Below are 23,327 nucleotides of genomic sequence, written 5' to 3' on the forward strand. Positions count from 1 at the left end.
TAGTTATTAACTTCCCTTTTGAGCAAGCAACACATATAAACTCATTTGTATTTAATACCCTTTGATCTTTCAAGTTATGGCCATTGGTATTTTCAATAATTCATCTCATCATAGTATTACCGGGATACCCAAACCGGTCATGCCAAATCATAAAATCATTAGACTTCTGGTCTACCAGATATGTTTCATCCACATTAATCTTTGTGCAATATAATCCGGAAGACAATGAAGGCAATTTTTTTAATATATATTTATGTCCATCAATGAATTTTGTAATCAACAAAAATTCATTATTTGCCACACTTGATGTCTCAATATGATATCCATTTCTGCGAATATCATTAAAACTCAACAAATTTCTTTGAGATTTACTAGAATATAATGCATTTTGGATATCAAGTTTTACTCATTCGGGGAAAAATATTATTGCTCTTCCAGAGCCCTCAATTAACTTCGCACAACCACTTATGGTATTCACCTCAATTTTTCCCAACTTCAGGTTGGTGAAATATTTCTTATATTTCAAAATGTTGTGCGTTGATGCACTATCAATGAGACATGAACTGTCTTCCATATTATTCATTATAACGTGCTCATCATTCATATTTCTTTTTCTGGAAGAAATATAAAAATAAATATATCAAAAATTTGGAGAAAATACATAGCTGTCATATCATTACAAAATGTAGGGAGCAAAAATTACATGTGTTACAAAAATATCTACACATATCTATATGCATTTATATCGCATTTTCGGGATTTTCATAGTACCCACCTTCAGGGTGTACTAGAAAATCATATACATCTAACTGTGTATTATCATTACATTTATCACCCCCACTTCCACTGACAACGTTCTCTGAAAAATTAATTTATGAGGGATTGACATTTTCCGGTGCTTTAACTTTTTCAGGCACTTTGTTTTTCTGTTTCAGGGAATTTTGGTACAGCTCAACAAAATAAGAATTGGAACGACAATTTCTGAACCAATGCCCTGTCATTCCGCAACGATAACACTTATCCTCGTTTTTCTTTGAACTCTGACCAATATCGTTCTGAGGCCGCTTCATAGGCCTATTTGATTCCTGCTCATTAAAATATCCCTGACGGTAATAAACAAACCTGCCACGACCTCGTCCACGGTCGGCTCCACGTCCACGATTCATTCCACGTCCACGACCAAATCCACGTCCACTGCCTTGTCCGCGACCTCGTCCGCGGTAGAATCTAGGCATATTATTTAAACACTGAGTCGCATTCACTTCAGGGAATGGACTCGCACCAGTTGGCCTCGATTCGTGATTTTTTAACAATAATTCGTTATTCTGTTCAGAAACAAGTAGACAAGTAATAAGATCACAATATTTATTAAAACCCCTTTCTCGATATTGTTGCTGTAAAACTATATTAAAGGCATGAAACGTGGTAAATGTTTTTTTCCAACATATCCCTATCAGAAATATTTTCTCCACAAAATCTTAACTGGGACGTGATTTTGAACATCATGGAATTATAATCAGCAACTGTTTTAAAATCTTGGAAACGCAAGTGTTGCCATGCATGTTTCGCTTTCGGTAATATAACAGATTTCAAATGTCCAAATCGATCTTTTAAATTTGTCCATAATTCAAATGGATCTTTCACCATTAAATATTCCATTTTTAGGGCTTCGTCAATATGATGACGCAAGAAAATCATTGCCTTTGCACGTTCTTGATTTGTGCATTCATTTTCACTAATTATTGTTTTCGAAAGACCCATGGATTCGAGGTGCATTTCGACATCCATTACCCACGGCATATAATTATTTCCGGTAATTGTCAGTGGGGGAAATTTAAACTTTGCTATATTAGACATTGTTAAAAGAAAATAAATACTTACAAGAATTTCCGCAACCTTCCGAGTAATACAACAAAAAAATACGCTATCTTTTATGTGCACTTCCTCGGCAAAGCCTCGTGCTGATAACGTGTTATGAAATATATCAAATATAATATAAATATAAGTATGTATATAATGTATATAAAGATAACTTAGATAAATATATATATGTATAGGTGTGTATATAATTTAGAGAGAGAAAGAGAAAGCCGAGGGAGAGAAGAAGAGAAACATGCAAATAGAGAGAATTGTATATATCACCTTTATTTGTCCCATAAAACCATATTTATAGGAATTTTATAAGAGATTAGTCACCAATTTAGCTTGGTTGGCATAATACAATATTGACACATATCAAAGCATTATAAATTAATGACACCTATATATAATACGTCATAACAAAAATAATAATTATTAGCATAATTTTAATAATTTTCACTTATTACCTAATTCAATTAATTATTTATTTTCTTTTGCAATGTTGTTATTATTAATTAATTTCTATAAAATTTAAAGGGTTCTGTTTATTTGTATTTTTCTATTATTTAATATTTATAATTTTTTAAAGAAAATATTATTTTTATTTTAAGATATTATATTTAATTTACTGTTTAAATAATAACAATATCAAAAAATTATTTATTAGATTATTATTTAAAATTGATTTAAAATCAAATTAATTTGAGTTTTTCTTTTAAAAAAAATAATAAATATTCATTTCGTGAACTCGCAAATGTTGAAGAAGAGTGAAATAAAGTAACTGGATCATGAAATTCATTTGTTCAAGCCAAAATTCCCACAATAGCATCTGATCATACAACCTTCTAATTGACCCATCGGCCATAGCACCGATGACTAAATGATCTCTAAGCGAGTTATAACCTAGCTGATCTATGTGGTGTACACTTGCATGTTAAATGTTTTTGTTGAATTTCACTTGATTTTTTATCTTTTGACCACCCTTTTGAAATTGATTTATCCCATATATATATATATATATATTAGGGACATTTAAATTGTTTCATATATGAAGTACAATATTAATATGATCCAAAAACGCATACAACATTTTGTTCACACATCATCTCACAGTACACCACTCTCGAGCATTCACAATCTTCTTCAACTCCAACTCATCGGAATGCATTATCTGATACGCTCAATTTGATAGTATATCATTGATCACATAAGGGCCTTCTCAACATGGAAATCACTTTCTTTTTTTATGATCCTTTGTCCCAATCGAAAAAGTACACTTTCAAACCAAATCGCCAATTGCAAATAATTGGCCTTTAACCTTCTTATCATACCACCGTGTCATTTTACCCTTATGCGTTCAAATATTCTCAAAAGCAGCCTATTGATCCTCATCCTCTTGATCAAGCACATCAAACAACGCTTAATGATACTCTTCAATGTCCAACGTATGTTGTTGAGTAACCCAGAGAGAAGGAAGTATGATCTCAATTGGAAAAATGGCGTCCTGTCCATATGTAAATAAAAAATGTGTAAGACTAGTTGCAACTTTCTTAGCATTCTAATGTGCCCATGACACTTCTAAAAAAACTTCAAACCATCTTCGAGAGTTGTCTTCCAATGCCTTTTTAATGATCAACCCCATATTTGTATTCGTAGACTCGGCTTTCCCATTGGCCTAAGCATAATAAGACAATGAATGGACAATTTTAATTACATATTGAGTCCCAAATGTTTTGAATATTTTCCCAATAAAAACTATGTCTTGCTCCGTCATAATCGTTTGGGAAATTCAAAAGTGATTACTTATCCGCTCTTTAATAAACTATATAACATCCAACTGATTTACACTTAAATGCGAAGTAACCTCAACTCATTACATAGGTGAAAATATATAAAAATTTATATTTGTAATTTACACTAAAAATAATGAAGGGTCGAAGGAAAGGTTGGGTGGATCCATTGGAAATACTTGGGAAGAAAAGCATAGAAGTATAGCCAAGCAATGGACAAAAAATAGTGAAGCTTTGGAAGCCATCATGTTTTGCAATTAATTGTTTTATGAGAATAGGCTTAAATATAAGCGAAGATATAAAGCATAGATCAAATAAATTGAATAGTAATTTAAAGGAGAGTGGATAAATTTATAAATTATGATATATGCATGTATATTTGATTATTAATTTGACTTTGTAACTTTGTAAAATTAATTATTGGTTGTACAAATTAAATCACATTATTTTGTAGATTTTTTTTTTATGATAAAATCACATTGCAAGATATTTAAATCATAAGTATAAAGATGCAAACTACTACAACTTACTGTTTCAAAATAGGAAAAATTACAATAAATATCTTGTACTTATGACCAATTATCACTCTTATATTTTAATTGTCACATTGGTAAAATATTTCTTACAGGTGTCACTTTTATGTAATTTTTGTCATTCGTAGCACAATTCCACTCGCACCGACACCTGCACATGTCACAACGATTGTATTTGACGCACGGCTAGAGGATAAAAATCACAAAAAAGTGACACATATGAGATATATTTTGCCATGGTAACCAATTAAAAGACAAATATAATAATTGTCCAATTTTGAATCTATAAATTAGTTTACTTTGTTTTAGCGCTTTGGATTTTTGGGCTTTAAACAACCTTGGACTAACAAAATATTTTGTTGGTTGGTTCGTGTATACCTGTTTCAGATGAACCGTGCAAATTTCATTCAATTTCTTCTCTAAAAAATTATTTATTGACTTGGATTGGCAAAACAATATTATTGGTTAGTGCGTTTGGTCGTTTCATATTAACTATGCAAAATTTGTCTAATTGTGATTAAAAAATAGGTTTACATTTCGTTTGATCGTTTTGGATAAACCGTGCAAGTTCCGTTTAATTCAGATTTTGAAAATAAGTTTACATTTCTTGTGTTTAGGGTTTTTAGGATCATAAACGACCTTGGATGGACAAAATAATATCATTGGTTGTTTCATTTGGTTGTTTAAGATGAAACATGCGAATTTCCTCTAGTTCCAAGTCTATAAATGGTTTTACGTTTTTTTAGTGTTTATAGTTTTTAGGGCCCTAAACGACTTCGGATAGACAAAACAATATCACTGGTAAGTTTTTTTAGTCATTTCGGATTAACCATGCGAAGTTTGTGTAATTTTGAGTCTGAAAATAGATGTACATTTTTTTTTAGTATTTAGGATTTTTAGGGCCCTAAATGACTTTGGGTGGACAAAACAATATCATTATTTGGTTCTTTTGGTCATTTCAGATTAATCGTGTAAGTCTTGTGTAATTTTGAGTCTAAAAATAGGTGTAATTCCGAGTAATTATCATTCTTGTATTTAATTGTTACCCTAGCAAAAAATATATCCTAATGTGTTATTTTTTCATGATTTTCATCATCCGTAGCACAATTCCACTCCACGCACGTGAGATTGTATTTTTCATGAACTTCACGTGCGGCCAGAGGACAAAAATTGCGAAAAAGTGATACATGTGGAATATATTTTACCATAGTGACAATTAAAAAGCAAAAGTGATAATTGACCATAGGTACATAATATTTATTTCAATTTTTCCTTTCAAAATATGGTCGTGCCAAGTCATAGTAGAAGATTGAAAATTACCATTTATATGTGTTTTGTAAGTGTTTGGGATTTTCAATTGATTAGAGAATAATAAAAAGTAAAACATAAAGTATTTCATGCCACATGATTAAGAATTAGATGTGATAATTTGAATTAGATGTGATAATTTGAATGAAAATATATCTTTGATGTAATATTTTAAATTAAAAATAAAATTTGAATGTAATATTTTTTAAATAGATTTTTTTTAAAATAGATAATGCAAATACAAATTCGAAACGTAAGTAAACCAACGCAAACATTTGAAAATAGGTTATCCATGTATATTTACGGGACAAAAAAATATGCAATTTCTTCATTTAAAAATTAATGCAATTCTTTTCGTGTTGATGCACCTAATTATCATTTTTGTTTTAAAATTTTAAATCATCGCAATTTGATTTTGTGCATTTTTTTCCATAATTTTCTTACACTTGGGTGTATTTATTTGTAATTTAATTTTAGTTCTTTTTATTATACAATAATTGTAATTTTTGTAAAAATATACTCTCTCCATTCGGTAAAAATTATATAGGTTTGGTTGGACACGAAGATTAAAAATATAATATTTTAATATTAAAGTAGGGTAAGTTACATATAAAGTAATGACAAATTAGTTATTATTTGTTAAAGTAAGATCCTAAAATTATGAGTTGATAAAATTAGTTACTAGATTTTGTGCATAAATTTAAGGAGATGTAGAAAATTGAAGATGATTACAAGTCGTTTGGAGTTGCATCTAAAGTGGAGATCATAGCATTATGTATGGTTCATTACTTACAAAAAGATGGCTTAATAAGGTCAATTCAAGATGTTTATTATGTACTAGATCTTAAGATCAACATTTTAAGTACGGGGCAACTAACGAAAAAAGGCTACTCGATACTTTTAAATGATCGGGTGCTATACTTGAAGGACAAGAAAGGGTGCTTGATTGCTCAAGTTGAGATAGGAAGAAATCGAATGTACAAATTGAATTTGAGAAGCATGCAAAAAGGTGTTTTCAAGTGAACATGTAAGACAAGGCGTCATTATGACATCTTCGTTATGGTCACCTACACCATGGTGGTCTTAAAGAGCTAGTAAAGAAGAACATGGTGCATGGGTTGCCGAACATAGATTATGATGGAGAATTTTGCGAAGAACGTGTGTTTGGAAAGCAAGAAAGAATAGCATTTCAAAAGAAGGCGAAATATCGAGCTAAACTTCCACTCGAGTTGATTCATACCGATATATGTGGATCAATCAGCCCGAATCTTTCAGCGGAAAAAGGTACTTTATCTTTTTTTTTTTATTGATGATTTCTAAAAAAAAACTTGGGTTTATTTGAAAGAGAAGTCCGAGGCATTCGAGGTGTTTATAAAATCCAAAGTGATGGTGGAGAAGGCAATCGGTAGACATATCAAAGTCATACGATCGGATCGAGGTGGCGAGTATACTTCGATGGATTTCTTGAAGTATTTTGAAGAGAAAGGCATAAGGATATTTTTAATTGCACTATACTCTCTTCAACAAAATAGTGTCGCCAAAAGAAAAAATCAAACTACTCTTGACATGGTTTGATTAATGCTCAAGAGCAAAAGTATGCTGAAAGAGGTTTTGGTGGAAGTTGTACAATGTGTAATCAAACAAAATAGATGTCCACATGCCAAGCTACATGATCAAACACCAAAAGAGGTGTGGAGAAGACAAAAGCCGACGGTGTATCATCTCAAAGTATTTGGTAGTGTGGCTTATGCACATATACCAGATCAATGAAGAATGAAGCTTAAAGACAAAAGCAAAAAATAATTTTTTATTGGATATGATGAGAAGAGAAAAGGGTACAAGTTGTTTGACCTAATACGCAAGAAGGTGATAGTGAGACGTGACATGCAAGTAGATGAAACAAACAAGTGGGATTGTAATAATTCAATGAAGGCTATTCATGGAGTGGGGGAATCGTCAACTTCTACACCAATAATCATACCAATATACGCTGTAATTATCAAAAATGAAGATGAACCACGACAGCTCCGAATGCGAAGTTAACGGAATTGCTGGAAGGAAATCCACCCATTGGAGTGAAGTGGGTATTCAGGAAAAAAAATGAATGCTCAAGAGGAGATAGAAAGGTAAGCGTGACTCGTGGCGAAGGAATACAAACAAAGGGCGTGAATTGACTATGATACGAGGTATTTGCTCCTATTGCAAGAATGGAGACATTTCAATTACTCACTCACAAGCTGCTCAATTCAAATGGCTGATATATTAAATGGATGTCAAATCGACATTCTTGAATGGCGTACTTGAAGAAGATGTCTACATCGGGCAATCACTCGGGTGTGTAAAATTTAGATAAGAGAATAAGATGCTAAAAGTAAATAAATCCCTTTTATGGACTGAAACAAGCACCGCGGGCATGGAATACATGCGTCGATACATATTTCAAGAATAATGGTTTAAACCAATGTCCCTACGAGCACACTCTTTATACAAAGAAGAATGTAGGTAATATCATGTTTGTTGTTCTTTATGTTGATGACCTTATTTTTAGAGGTAGCAACGATAAGATGATAAAAGAAGTTTAAGGAAGTGATGACACATGAATTTGAGATGACTTATTTGGGCTTGATGAAAGATTTTCTTGAATTGGAGGTTTGACAAGTAGAGACGGGTATTTTTGTATCACAAAAAAATATGCAAAAGAGATTTTAAAGAAGTACAATATGGCGGATTGGAACCTGGTATGAACACATATGGCATTGGGTGTAAAAATCTCAAATTTTGATGGAGGAGAACGTGTAGATGCAAGTAGATACCGGAGTTCGGTATAAAGCCTTTCGCCATCTCACATGCATAAGGCCGGATATTTTATTAAGCATTGGCGTTGTAAGTCGGTTCAGGTAGGACCCAATTTATTCACATTGGAAGGCTTTGAAGCGAATCCTACTATACATTCAAGGAACAGTACCGCTTGAGATGTTCTACATGAAAATGAATTATTACAAGTTGATTGGGTACTCTGAAAGTGATTGGTGTGATGACAACCGATCGTGACACTCTCGACGTGTGAAGTGTATATGTGGCAGCATCTTGGTGTGTATGTCATGCAATATGGTTAAGGAATTTGTTGAGTAAGATGGAAGAAGCAACCACATACAACTATAATTCAATTTGACAACAAATCTGTGATTGAGTTAGCAAAGAATCCAGTGAACCATGAAATAAGTAAGCATATTGATGTTTGCTTTAGTTTTTTCCAAGATCATGTGAATGAAGGAAGTTTGGAATTGGTGCATGTGTCAAATACAATATATCTTTGTGCTTTAAAATGATGTAGTCCGTTGGAGTATTTTGAAGGTGTGAAAAGTGAGAATTATTATAGCCAAGTAAGTATTTGTTCTTCATGTTTTAGTGTTTATATGTGTGTGTTTAAGTATTTGCTTTCATATTTTTGTATTTTGCATTTGTGTGTATTTGTGTCTCCATATTTGATATTTAACACTTTTCACTACAACATTACATCGAATCGACACAACACAGATTATACAAATAATGATTTGCACAGAAAAAGCTACCTTAAATGCATTTGAGAAAATATTAGATACACTAGCAATCTGGACTTCTTTGGCAAGAACAAGCCCTGGAAGACCTACAAAATGTTCATGATATTCACTTCCTAAGAAAAACATCACTACGAAGAAGCCATACAGAAGCAATGCTTCTAAAATACAGAAACATCATTCATCAAATATTGTACATCATAATAATGCCCCATCTTTTCAAAAACACTTGAACAACAAAACTATATTAAACCAATTCATTAGATCTTTGTAATATTTGATAATCAACAATAAGTTGCGATGACACCAAAAAATTCTAGAAACAAAACTAATCGACAGTAGTAATTAGTGAACCAAACTAAACATCTCAAGCAACCACACTTGGGTTCGAGTAAACCTCAAACTCAAACAAGAATTAAAATGCTAAAATGAAATAAAAACAGGTAGGCATCCGCAACAATGCCAAAAAAATTATAGACAGACTAATAAATTTAAAAAAAACTATAATAATGTGATGAATAAAGTGAGAAACACTTTCCAGCACTGACAATGATGGTGAGTTTGCCTAGAGAAAGCTCTATCATAAATGTAACTTATAATTTTCTCAAGATGTTTTGGTTTAATTGTTCCTTATACAAACTTATATGTCCTCTTTGAACAGAAAATCATTACTTCAAAACAAGTTAACCTTCATGTGGCTACCATCCGCATAGGTGATCGGCGCTCAACGGCCTTTTCTTGAGAGGGAGGGCTCATTTGCAAGGAGAGGGAGGGCGCATCGGCCAATCTTGACTAAAAAGGGAGAGACTCATTGGGCATCAACCAACATTGGCCGGAGATGGATGCGCGCATTGGATATCGGTCAACCTTGGCTTGGCTGGAGAGGGAGGCGTGCATCAGCATCGACCAACCTTGGGTGAAGAGTGGCTGGAGAAGGAGGCGCGGCCAACCTTGGCGGAGAGGGAGGCATGCATCAGGTATTGGCCAACCTAATGCCATTGGGGAATTCTAACGCCATCGGTCATCCAATCCGTCCCATACCTTAACCATAATGTGGTATTATTGTGGCCAAGTAAATAATTTAAAGATAATTTTGGATGGGTGTGCAATCAATCTAATCATAATTGTCATTTTTAGAATATATTTTTAAATTATAATGTTTTTAGGTTTTTACTTTTGGTATTAGAAAATATTATTCTCTAAAAAATGATAAATGATATGCATATTGATATATTTTTTATAATTTAATTATAAAATTAAATTATATTGATATCCTAATACTAAGATATATATATATATTTGGATGGATGAGGGTCTCTATATCGGCTAAAATATGTTGTCGGCCAAAAATACTTTTCATTCTCTAAATTACATATTTGTAAAAAGAAGATAGGTAAATCACATATTTGGACAAATAAAGACATGATGAATTCTCACACATTCAGGGATACAAAAGTTAATTCAGGTAATCATCCGTACCCCTAGTCATATATAAGTGTTTATATATATATGATGAATTTCATAATCCTTTTATATACTGAGTTGCTTGCATTTAGTCTTATTTGATGGAAAATTAAGTTGAATTTTAATTAAATGATAATTGAATTGGTTAATTAAATATTATTAATGAATAATTTGAATTTGAATTAGAAGTTAATGAGGGTAATAAATATATTTATGGTAGTAGTTTGAATTGTTTATATATATATATGATGTGTAAGTAAATCGAAATATATATATTTTTTTGAGTGAATATTTCTTGATTATCACCTTATATTTTTTTATTCTCCTTTTATTTTATATAATTTGCCTTCAAATTGGTATCAGAGCTTCGGCTATGTCCAACAATCTAGTTTATCTCGTTCCTCGATTCAATGGCGAAAAGTTTGATTACTGGAGCAATCTCATGAAATTATGTCTTGAATCTCAAGACTTATGGAGTGTTGTGGAAGATGGTGTAGGTGCTTCAGATGACGAATCCCGACTCACTGATGCCGAAAGAAATTCTCTGAGGAACAGAAGGCAACAAGACAGAAAAGCTCTCTTTCAAATATATCAAGCGATTGAGATTCCAGTCTATGAAAGACTATCCAAGGCTGGAAGTGCACAAGAAGCATGGAACATCCTACAAACAACATACTCTGGGCAAAATCAAGTAAAAAAAGTTCGCTTGCAATCATTAAGGGCTGAATTTGAAAAAATGGAGATGAAAGATAACGAAAAAATTGGAGATTATTTTACGAGAGCGAATTCTCTTGTGAATCAAATGGCATCAAATGGAAAATTTGTTGAAACCCAACGGATAGTCGAGAAAATCTTGCGTAGCCTACCAAGTAAATTCGACCATGTTGTGGTAGCAATAGAGGAGTCGCAAGATCTCTCGTCGATGGTGTTAGAAAGTTTGCAAGGAAGATTGGAGGCCCATGAAGTAAGAATACTTCAAAGGAATTCTCAAAGTTCCATTTCTCAAGATCATGCTTTGAAGTCCCAATTTACGGGAGGGCGTGGTTTCTTTCGTGGACACGGGCGAGCACAAAATCAAAGCTGGGGACGAGGAAGGGGTGGCCAACCACCTACAGAAAATAAAGAGCAGCGTGAAGATGAGAAATTACGATCTTTCACCCAATGAGGAAGAGGGCGTGGTAACTATAAAGGTACAAAACCTTATGTAGAGTGCTATTATTGTCACAAACCTGGACATAAAATTTCTGATTGTTGGGAAAAATATCCAGAAAAGAGGCGTGAAAATAGTTTTGTGCATGAGAAAGGAGTCGAAATTACAGAAACATTGTTGATTGCTTCAAATGGAAATATTGGGGATATTTGGTATTTGGACAGCGGGGCAAGCAAACATATGATTGGAAATAAAAATATGTTTTCCACTCTTGTCGAAGCTAATCATGGGCAGGTTACTATTGGAGATGCCAAGGCATATAAGATCGAAGGCGTTGGAGAAATCTCATTCAAGGCAAAAAATGGGAGACTTGAGAAAATGTCTGAGGTATTTTATGTTTCAGGATTACAAAGCAATTTGTTAAGTGCTGGCCACTTAATGAAAAAGGGGATTGATATTCATTTTGTTGACAACTTTTGCACTATGGAGAAGAAAAATCAAATCATAGCAAAAATTGGTTTAGGAGCAAACAATTTGTTTGCTTTGAAGCTTGATATCTTAAATAATGCTGGAAATCTTGCTGTTAATGAGCAAATATCCAAACTGTGGCATGACAGGTTTGGGCACCTTAATTTGGGAGCTTGCAGGATATGGACTGCCCAAAATCGGAGGAGTACAAGAGGTTTGTGAAGAGTGCCAATTGGGAAAGCAACATCGAGAGTCTTTCCCATCAAAATCTGATTGGAAATCAAAAATGCCTTTGGAACTGGTTCACACAGATTTATGCTGGCCAATTAAAGTTCCATCGCTTTGAGGTAACCGATATTTCTTGTTGTTTATTGATGACTTCACAAGGAAAGTTTGGGTTTATTTGGTGAAAGAAAAATCTGATGCACTTCCTTGATTCAAAGAATTTAAAGCTCAAGTTGAGAAATTTACTAGTTCTCACATAAAAATCCTGCGAAGTGATCGTGGAGGGGAATACATGTCCTCAATGTTTGAGGAATTCCGTCGGAACCATGGGATTCGACATGAATTGACAGCCTGATATTCACCACAACAAAATGGCATTGCCAAACGAAAAAATAGAACCATCATGGATATGGTTCGATGCATGCTGAAAAGGAAAAATATGCCAGCTGAATTTTGGGGAGAGGCAGTCTCATGTGCTGTCTATTTGATCAATCGATTGCAGACAAAGAGTTTGGAGAATTATACTCCGAATGAGGTGTGGTATGGGAAGAAACCGAATGTTAGCCACTTGAAAACACTTGGTAGCGTTGCCTATGCACACATCCCAAATTCTTTGAGGAGTAAGCTTGATGATAAATCTGAAAAATGCATATTCATTGGGTATAGTGTGAGAAAAAAAGCTTACAAGTTGTATAACCCAAAATCAAAGAAAATTGTGATCAGCAGGGATGTACGATTTGATGAGAATGCTTCCTATGATTTTTCAGATTTATCATCAGAATTCTCACATTGGCAGGTTCTTAATTTTGAAGATGTTGCTACTCAACAAATGCAGCAAAACATTGGTGAAGAAGAACCTGCTGAAAATTCTGCAGCTCCAACAGCGAGAAGGACAAGGACTTTGAGAGAACTTTACAATGAAACTGAAGCGACTGATGGGCCAAACCAAGTGTACTTTGCTTTCTTTGCAGGGGTAGATACAATCTCGTATGAAGAAGCAGCGAAGGAGAAGAAATGGGTGCAAGCCATGAAAGAGGAGATTAATTCCATCGAGAAGAATGTCACTTGGGAGCTTACAAATTTGCCTCCACATAAATCTCCAATTGGTGTAAAATGGGTGTTCAAGACAAAAACAAATCTTGATGGATCAGTCAACAAATATAAGGCAAGATTGGTTGCGAAGGGCTACAAGCAAAAAGAAGGAGAAGACTTTAATAAGGTATTTGCTCCCGTTTCCAGGCTTGATACGATTTGATTGATTCTTTCACTTGCAGCTCAAAATGGTTGGAAATTATTCCAAATGGATGTGAAATCCGCATTCTTGAATGGATTTATTAAAGAAGAAATTTACTTGGAGCAACCTCCTGGATTTGTTCGAAAAGACGAGGAACATAAAGTTTATAAACTCATAAAAGCTCTTTATGGGTTGAAGCAGTCGCCTCGAGCATGGTACGGAAGGATTAATGAATTTTTCTTGAAGTTTGGCTTTGAGAGATGCCCACTCGAGCATACTCTCTATGTCAAAAAATGTCGCAATGGTGGTGTTATGATTGTGAGCCTTTACGTTGACGATCTTATCTTCACTGGAAATGATTTGAAGACGCTTGAGAATTTAAAGCGGCTATAATGAAGGAATTTGAGATGAGCGATTTAGGAGAATTGCATCATTTTCTTGGGATCAAGGTTGAACAATCAAAATCTGGAATTTTTATTTCTCAAGAAAAATATGCAGTTGAGGTTCTAAGAAAATTAAATATGGAGCATGCCAATTCAGTAACAACCCCTTGCGTAACAGGTTTGAAGTTGAGCAAAAATGGAGAAGGGAAGATGGTTGACACAACAATGTTTCGCAGTCTAATCGGAAACTTGATGTACCTTACAGCCACTCGGCCTGACATCATGTTTGCTGTGAGCTTGGTTAGCAGATTCATGGAGAAGCCATTCTCGAATCATTGGGAGGCTGCCAAAAGAATTTTAAGGTACGTGAAAGGGACATTGGATTATGGCATATATTATGAAGCTAATGCTCCCATCAAACTTGTTGGCTATACGGATAGTGACTTGGGAGGAAGCTGTGATAATTCTCGAAGTACATCTGGCTATGTGTTTAACCTTGGAGGTGGAGTTGTTTCATGGAGTTTGAAAAAACAACAAATTGTGGCACTTTCCACCACCGAATCAGAGTACATAGCGGCATCTTTGGCTGGGAGTCAAATTGTGTGGCTTAGAGGAATCCTTGAGAGTTTGAGCTTCAAGGAGCATGCTCCTACGACATTGTTCTGTGACAATAAATCGACTATCTCTATTTCCAAAGATCCGGTCTTTCATGGAAGATCAAAACACATCCGTCTTCGCTTTCACTTCTTAAGGGATCTTGTTAATGAAGGTGACATTGACATTACATATTGCCCAAGTGAAGAGCAGTTGGCTGATATCTTCACAAAATCGCTTGGTGGACCCGCTTTCTCAAGAAATGTTGCTACTTTGGGAGTCAAGAGCAAATTCAATTTACGGGAGGCATTTGATGGAAAATTAAATTGAATTTTAATTAAATGATAATTGAATTGGTTAATTAAATATTATTAATGAATAATTTGAATTTGAATTTGAATTTTGAATTAGAAGTTAATGAGGGTAATAAATATATTTATGGTAGTAGTTTGAATTGTTTATATATATATATATATATGATGTGTAAGTAAATCGAAATATATATATTTTTTTTAGTGAATATTTCTTGATTATCCCCATATATTTTTTTATTCTCTTTTTATTTTATATAATTTGCCTTCATTATTCACCTGTTTTTTTTTCTTTTCTATTTTGTATTTATTATTTTGAAAAAAAAATATTGAATATAATATTTAAAAAATATATATATAATATAAACTACTAAATAAAAGTAAAATAATTGAATGGTCAAATTAACAATTTCCCCCAGTTATAAGGCACAATCGAGTTAATGAATGGATGAATGCACTGAGCCATTTGATATGGTACTTCCGTAGACCTTAATAAATTTGCTAATTCTGCTTTTCACGTTTGTTCAAAAAAATTATATAGACTAAAAAAAATAAACAAATCCGAAAGTTTTTTTTAAAAAATAATAGAAAAATATTTGGTATGAATAAATTTTTTGCATTTCAAACTCAAAACTATATTTATTCAATCGATATAATTTTCAATAAAAATATAAACATCACATCAAAAATACTATTTAAACAAAAATTCAAATTAAAAAATCAATTCCAAACTGAAACCAAATTCACACAATAGTTGACTTTTATATATAGGTATACATTAAATATTGCATTCAAAATATAACATCTAATATTTAATTATTTATTTATTTTAAAAAAATTTAAATACTATAAAATATTTTAAAATATATGAAACAATCCTTAGCAACGATTTTTTATTATATATAAATGTATGTATATAATTGTTATTCTTATTAGTTTGATATAGATTTTTTTTTTCTAGAATCTAAAAAATTTAATTCAAAATTCAAGATGCATTCTTTGAAAGTTTGTCTTTTATTTTTTGATTTTGATTTCTTTTAGTAAATTTAGTAAGAAAAAATAATACTACTTTTTTACGAAAAAAAAAAAACACAATTGTTATCTAATAAAAAAAAATTCAAATTAAAATACAAATAAAAACACAGAGGGTAAAAAAAGTTATGGGAAAATAAAAGGACAAAATCAGATATTTATGATAATTTAAAGGACAAATTACATAATTCCCTATTGTATTTTAATATAAATGCACAAAATACATATTTATTTTATAAAATTCCCTTATGTTAAACAAAAATATGCATAAAATTCTTTTTTTAATCCAAAATTGATCTTTAGTTATAAATACACACGTAATTATGCAAGTTTTATAGCACTAATAAAAAATGTAAAATATCTTAAATAATTTTATTTAAATAAAATAAATTAAAAGATAATTACTCAAGCTTTTATGTTATAGTTTTTGGTAAGAATCAAATAATAGTTCGTCTTAAAAAAAAATTATTAAATGAATGATTGATAAATTATTTATATATTTATTTTATTCAGAAATACTATTTAAGATATTTTATCCTTTTTATTTGTCAAAAATTTGCATATTTAAATGCTCGTTTACAATAAAACATCAGTTTTGAACGAAAATGGTATTTTATGCATATTATATAATTCAATACAAGAGAATTTTACATAGTAAATAAAATACGAAATATTTTGTACATTTTTACTAAAATACAAAGAGGTGTTATATTATTTATCCTAATTTAAAATTTTAAAACAGAAGTGATAATTAGGTTATATCAACATGAAAAAATCTAATTGCAATTGTCTTTCATTTATTACGAAGAAATTGCTTCTTTTTTTTCTTTTTTTTTTCTTTTTTTTGTCCAATACGAAATACTTTCTGTTAAACTTCTTATCATTTTCTAATCAATCAAAAACCCCAAAATACTTACAAAACACATATAATCTATAATTTTCATTCTTCTTCGATGACTTGGCACGGCCATATTTTGGAACGGTAAGTTGTAGCAATTTGCATTTTTATTCTTATAATTTAAATATCTTACAATATGATCTTATTAAAAAAAAAACCTACAAACTAATGCAATTTATACAATCAAGATAAGATTGTAGAAAGTTACAAAGTCAAATCAATAATGAGAGATACAAGCATATAGTGTGAAATTTACAAATTTCTTCATCTCTTTTCAATTACTACTCGATTTATTACATATATGTTTGTATCTTCGTCTATATATCGAGCTTAATCTCACAAAACAATTTATTGCAAACACGATGGCCTCCAAAACTTCACTATTTCTTGCCCTTTTCTTGGCTTTAGCCTTCCTAATTTCTTCCCAAGTTTCAGCTGCGGATGAGCCCAACCCTTCATTCGATCCTTCCTTGCCCCCTCCACGTTAGTGTATTTTACTTTTAAAGTAAATTATAAATATAGGCTTTCATATATTTTCACCTAATAATTTATTTTTATACTATTTTTACCGAACATAATGTTCATTGTTTGGGAATTTCATTGTGTGTGTGTGTGTTTTTTTCATGTTTTTTTTGAATAGTAGTTTGATTTTATATTTTGTAAAAATATACGGTAATGTAAATATTTGAATAAATAAAATTAGTTAATTAAAAAATATTTATTTAAAATTTATTAACTATGTAGCATACAACTTTTACGTTTTTATATACTATTTTCTTAATTAAAATATTCGGTCTATTTACCAATATTTTTTAATAGAATAATTCTCCATAAATATTATCAAAAAATACAAATATGCACACGTTAATATAATATATACATTATTTATTCATAAAAAATCAATCATTCAATACAAAATATTATTTTTTATATTATTAACTAAGTTCCCTGTACCACAAAAAAAAAAAAAAAAAAAAAATCAATTTATCTAAAACGTTGAGCGAACATCACTATTCAAACTAAAATCTATAAAATACAAAACTAAACATCAAATATATGAATTAGGGAAAACATGTTTATCATTAAATACTAAAATTAGCTTAGTTTGAATATATGTAAAAAATTTGTGTAAAAGAACACACTCTTCATGTTTTCTTAATTTGTTTGATTTGTGTTTTAACTTTAAATTTGTTTATTTTAATTTTTATTTAAACTGTATTTTTATTTAAATAATATTTTTTATAAGAAAAAATAACATATTCTTATTGAATATTGTAATATAAATTTTGAAAATTTTGATTTTGAGAGCCAACCAAAAAAATTAACTTTCTATTTCTTATTAAATTTTATTTACTCTAATTTCAGAAAAAATTATTTAAATTAAAATTTTATAATTATTTCATTAGATATTTTTAGTTTATCAATTAAAAAAATATATTTGATTAATAAGAATATTTTATTATATAAATATTTCAAACTCTTTATCTCATTTATATTAAAATTATTGAGAATTTGGGAAATATCTCAATATTCAATCTCCTACTTTTGCTATTAAAAAAATCGATATGTAATATTCATTTCACTTTTAATAATAATAATAATAATAATAATAATAATAATTAACTATTTGAGATCTTGAATGTATAAAAAATAATGATTGATTATATAACACTAACATGCACTTTATTTATTTATTGTGTGAAATTTCTTTATCTTATATTTTATTCATCCGACCAAATTTATTCTAATATTTATTTTCTGTTTATCCATTAAACTTATTTCTTTAAAATATTTGGAAACGTAAAAAAAATCAATATTCAATTATTATCTTTTATTCAATATTTTTTACACTCAATGTCACTAACTTTATTAGATTTTTTTCTCCATTTTTTTAATTACTAACTAAAATTCAAAAATATCATCAACTACTTTTTTTTTATATAAAAAATACTCTCTCCGTCTAGAAAGTTTACCATAGATACAGTAAAAATAGTTATGGTATAATAAAAATAATTATAAATTAAGATTAAGATGACTAAATAATTTAATTAAGATTAAAAAATTATAAATTATGAAATTTAACTTGTGATCAAAGTGTAATAATTTTCCCAAAAAAAAATGATATGGAACGGAAGGAGTATTTATTTTTCTTAATCCGGTGCCGAGTCTAAGGGAGTTAAAATATGAGGGGAGAGAGTATTAAAATATGCATTAAACTCTTTCTGCATCCAATGCTGGTGTAATTTTTTGTACATACAAATCTAATTATAAATTTATTATGTATATAAATGGGATAAATGTCTTAATATCTTTTCTTTTAATAAAAAATAAATAAAAATTTGATCAATCATTTGTTTCACCGTTTGTATAAAATAAAATATTGATCAATTTTTTTTTATTTTATTCAAGCAATCCTATTTAAAATATTTCATCATATTTATTTTTATAATACATCATAATTTGACTCATATTTACAATCAACATCAACTTAATCAGCTATTATAAATGACATTAAATATAACATTTAATTAATCAGCTACTTATAGCAAACTTATCTAGTATATATTTGGAATCAAAAGTTATTATTTCATTGAAATTTAAGATTGCACATATACTCACAACCGAAAATTTGTAGTCAATGAACTAATTTGGTATGACAAATATTGTAACTCAGCTAGGGGAAGTGGGCCCCGTCCCCCCAGATGTTATGTCTACTGTTGTAGAAGAAACGGAGAAGAATGCGCTGTTTGGTGTTGCATTATCATTATGCCAAATAATGAAATAGGTTCTAAAGTTTTTACTCTAACTGAATCCATTCCCTAAAACTAATTAAGCTTCGACGACCGATCTGCTACACATCGTGAACATTGCCAAACCTTTACTTTATGTTTATGTATGTATACAAGAAATAAGTTAAATTCATAAGATACTCGATCCATGTGGTTAAAGTTGTCGGTGTATGTGCAATAAAGTTGTTGTTACTACAATATGAATATGAATGGGTGTATGATAAAATTTATGAAATAAATAATGGTTACATATGTTCTATATATTTTATTATCTGAAAACCAAAGCTCGTTCACTTTAAGTTTGGTTTTCGTTTATTTATTGTACATTTTTACGTATAAAAAAATATTATTTTTTTTTTCTCAATAAAAAATACTTTCAAATTATTGTTCAAATTGAAATCCAAAACTAAAATATAAATCATACTCCACTAAACAAATATTTAATGATCAAAACAAACATGTACAATAAAATTATGAAGAGCAAATTAATAAGGTCGTTTTTTATTTTTTCAAGAGATTTACGATGAAAAATAAAACTTAGGCCTATTCCTCTAAGGTTTGTCTTGGAAAACAAAAAATTTCAGGTAACTTTCATATACATTTTCCATTGATGTTTTATTCAATATTTTAAAGATGTTTAGACATCCAAAAAAAACTATATAGATAGCCAGTCTGTTGAACAGAAAACAATAATACTATTATTAACTACCAGTGGTTTTTACAGTAATATTTAGATTAGTTAGAATTATATTAGTTAGAATATTAGTTTTAGTTGGATATTTAAATAGATGTTATACACTTGTAAATAGCAATGAAATCAGAATGACTAATTCTCAAAACATAGAAAGATTATCATCCCATGACGGACTGCATCGTCTAGTTATCCAATGCTTCAACTACTATCAAATGATTTAGATGAAACAACAGTACCACAATGGGAAAAAATGCACTCAAAACTAATTTGGAGAATTCGTGCAAAATTCATTTAATTTGTCATTTAAATTATTTTTTTAGTACGTTCGGGATTTTGAAAACGTTTTAGGATATATCATCAAGAGTTCATTAAATGGACCTTGGATCTCATTTTGAAAATTTCCAAACGAACATAAGCAATTATGGTTTCATCAAATAAATGTTCTTAAGCTAAATTTTCCAATAATATATATTTTTCAATAAGTTATAATATTTTATATTTTATTTTTACTTAAAAACATAGGCAATTCACTTTGGATGGCATAGACGAAAGTCACTTTTATAAGTACTTCAAAGCAACAGTCGGATGATGGACGAGAAACACCTTCACGAAGTTACATGATACAAGAAAAGTGACATATTGGACAACGAAAAAAAGAAATGGATTACGAAGGAAGATTGGACAAAAAGATACAAGAATGGAACTCACTATCACTTAAAGATATTAGTGACGAAACTCGTCAGAGTCGAAGTGCACATGCAAATACCAACATAATATTGTATAAGGGGGGCTCAACTTTTTAATGTCTGAACAGAGGAGAAAAATAGTAATAGTTTCGTACTTTCACTATATGTTAACTTTTTAATTTTTTATTTATTTTTCATGAAACTTGATATTAATATAGAATTATTTCAATTTTTTTATTAGATGTTGAAATTGAGAAGGGAACTGACAATATATATATAGTTTTTGATAACGTAAGAATCCGTAGCCGCTACTCGACGAGTGCACTCTGAGTGAACTCCGGACCGAACTTAATAACCTGCAAACTAGGCCTATTATTAGATGTTGGAATTGAGAACGAAACCGATAATATTTTTTATTTTTAATTTTTTTATGGGAAAGAAACCGACAATATTTGAATCGATGAAATGTGGTTGGATGACAAATGATCAATAATGGTGTGGTCCTTGGAAGGATTTTGAGGTAATTGTTAAATATCTTGTTAAGTGATTTAAAATATGAAATGTTGTGTTAATTGCAAGCTTTCCAACATAAGTTAGTTCTATAATTTATATGCTTATTGAATGTTTATTATTATTGTTGTTGTGATGTTTATAAACTTGTGTTTAGTTATTTAGTTTATATAAGTGTTTGTTTTTTACAAAAAATAATATGTATTTTAAAATTTTTTGTAGTATTTTGTTTTGTATACTTGCAATAAAGTTTTATAACTTTAACATAATTTTTTATATAAATGTTCAAGTAAATTTCTGTTAATTTTGGCGGAACGATATTCAAACATCAGATGATCAAGAAATCAGCATAGAGAAAATTGGGGTAAAGAAGCAAACGCATAATGATAACACGGAAAGTTCTCCAATCTAGCAATTTAAAGTCAAGCTTAGAAGAGGACGAATAAATTATGGCAAAAAAGTGACACCTGCATAATATATTTTGCCAAAGTTGACAATTAAAGAACAAGAGTGATAATGACCCTAGGTACGAGATATTTATTGCAATTTTCTCTTTTAAATTTTGTGCTAATATTTAGAAAATTATTTTTGCATTCACTTAATATTTATAATATTGTAGTTTTAGAATTTAAAGATTGTATCACGATTTTGTTGTTGCACATATTATTTACGTGAAAATTGCACAGTTTTTTTTATATAATTATTTTATTTTATTTATTTTATTGGAAAAATTTATTATAATGAATCATGAAAATTACGTGACAAATATTGTAAATTTATTTTATAAATTATATCTAACAAGATTTATAACAAACATATTTTGTGGCAAATAATATTACAAGTAATTTTATGAATTATGTTGCAAATTTTCATGGCATTTATGCGTCCAAATTAGCTACACTATTATAACTACAAAATATTTGGTTTTGGTTAATTTTATAACAAAATCATTTTCCATATGTATTTTATTATTTTTTCACATCTAATTCCCTGGATATAAGTGTTTTCTTATAATAATTAGTCTTTTACCATCTTATTATACTACTGCACAATTTTAACCTTATGCACTCCAATATTCTCAAAAGCAGCCTATTGATCCTCTTCAAATTGATCAAACGTATCAAACAACTCCCAATGATAATCTTCAATGTGCACATATGTTGCTAAGCAATCCAAATAGAAGGAACTGTAATCTCAATTGGCAAAACGGCTTACTGTCCATCTGTCAAATATTGGAAATGTGTAAAACTAGTCGCAATATTCTTAGCATTCTAATATGACCACAACACTTCATACAAAACTCCATGCCACTTCGAGGGTTGTCTTCCAATGCATTTTTTTAATGATCAACCCCATATTTATATTCGTAGCCTCGGCCTTTCCGTTGGCTTGAGCATAACACAGGATGAATGGACAAGTTTAATTATGTAATGAACCACAGATGCTTTGACTTTTTCTCCAATAAAAAATATGTCTGGGTCCGCTGTAATCGTTTGAGGAATCCCAAAATGATTAATTATATGCTCTACGATGAACTGAATAACATCCAACTAATTAATGCTTACATATGGAGCAGCCTGAACCCATTTCGTAAAATAATTGGTCGCTACAAGAATGGATGCATGCCTCTTCGAAGCTGGCAAGTGAATCTTCCCGATAATGTCCATCGCTCAATCTCTAAAAGGCCACATCTTAATCATGGGATGTAATTCCTCAGCTGGCGCCCAACTGATTGGTACATATGCACACAATCCTCTCCCATATTCGGCTAAAAATATCCATATCGCAACAAAGTCCATTTCATATGGGCCTACATGGTATGCCCCACAAATACCTTTGTG

At 30.4% G+C, this 23,327-nt stretch overlaps 1 protein-coding gene across 1 annotated transcript; it reads right to left on the reverse strand.

Moving 5' to 3' along the window:
• Nucleotides 1-872: 872 nt before the first annotated feature.
• On the reverse strand, nt 873-10,047 carry LOC127262892 (uncharacterized). Its single transcript, XM_051291756.1, has 3 exons — nt 9,876-10,047; nt 9,064-9,137; nt 873-1,325 (listed from the first exon to the last, which is right to left on the reverse strand). The coding sequence occupies exons 1-3, from the start codon at nt 10,045-10,047 to the stop codon at nt 873-875; spliced, it is 699 nt and encodes a 232-aa protein (XP_051147713.1).
• Between the last annotated feature and the right edge of the window lie 13,280 nt (nt 10,048-23,327).

Source organism: Andrographis paniculata, unplaced genomic scaffold (genome assembly GCF_009805555.1).
Source record: "Andrographis paniculata isolate CXL003 unplaced genomic scaffold, ASM980555v1 Contig66END, whole genome shotgun sequence".
NCBI lineage: Eukaryota > Viridiplantae > Streptophyta > Magnoliopsida > Lamiales > Acanthaceae > Andrographis > Andrographis paniculata.

Bases quoted from the DNA above. Each gene is read 5' to 3' on its own strand.
- LOC127262892 (XM_051291756.1), bottom strand. From the start codon at position 10,047: ATGGCATTAGGTTGGCCAATACCTGATGCATGCCTCCCTCTCCGCCAA. The intron at 9,138-9,875 runs GTTGGTTGATGC...AACATTTTGTAG, and splicing joins CGCATCCATCTCCGGCCAAT to GTCTTCCAGGGCTTGTTCTT. The intron at 1,326-9,063 runs GTAGCTTTTTCT...GTTTCTGAACAG, and splicing joins TTTTCTCAAATGCATTTAAG to AATAACGAATTATTGTTAAA.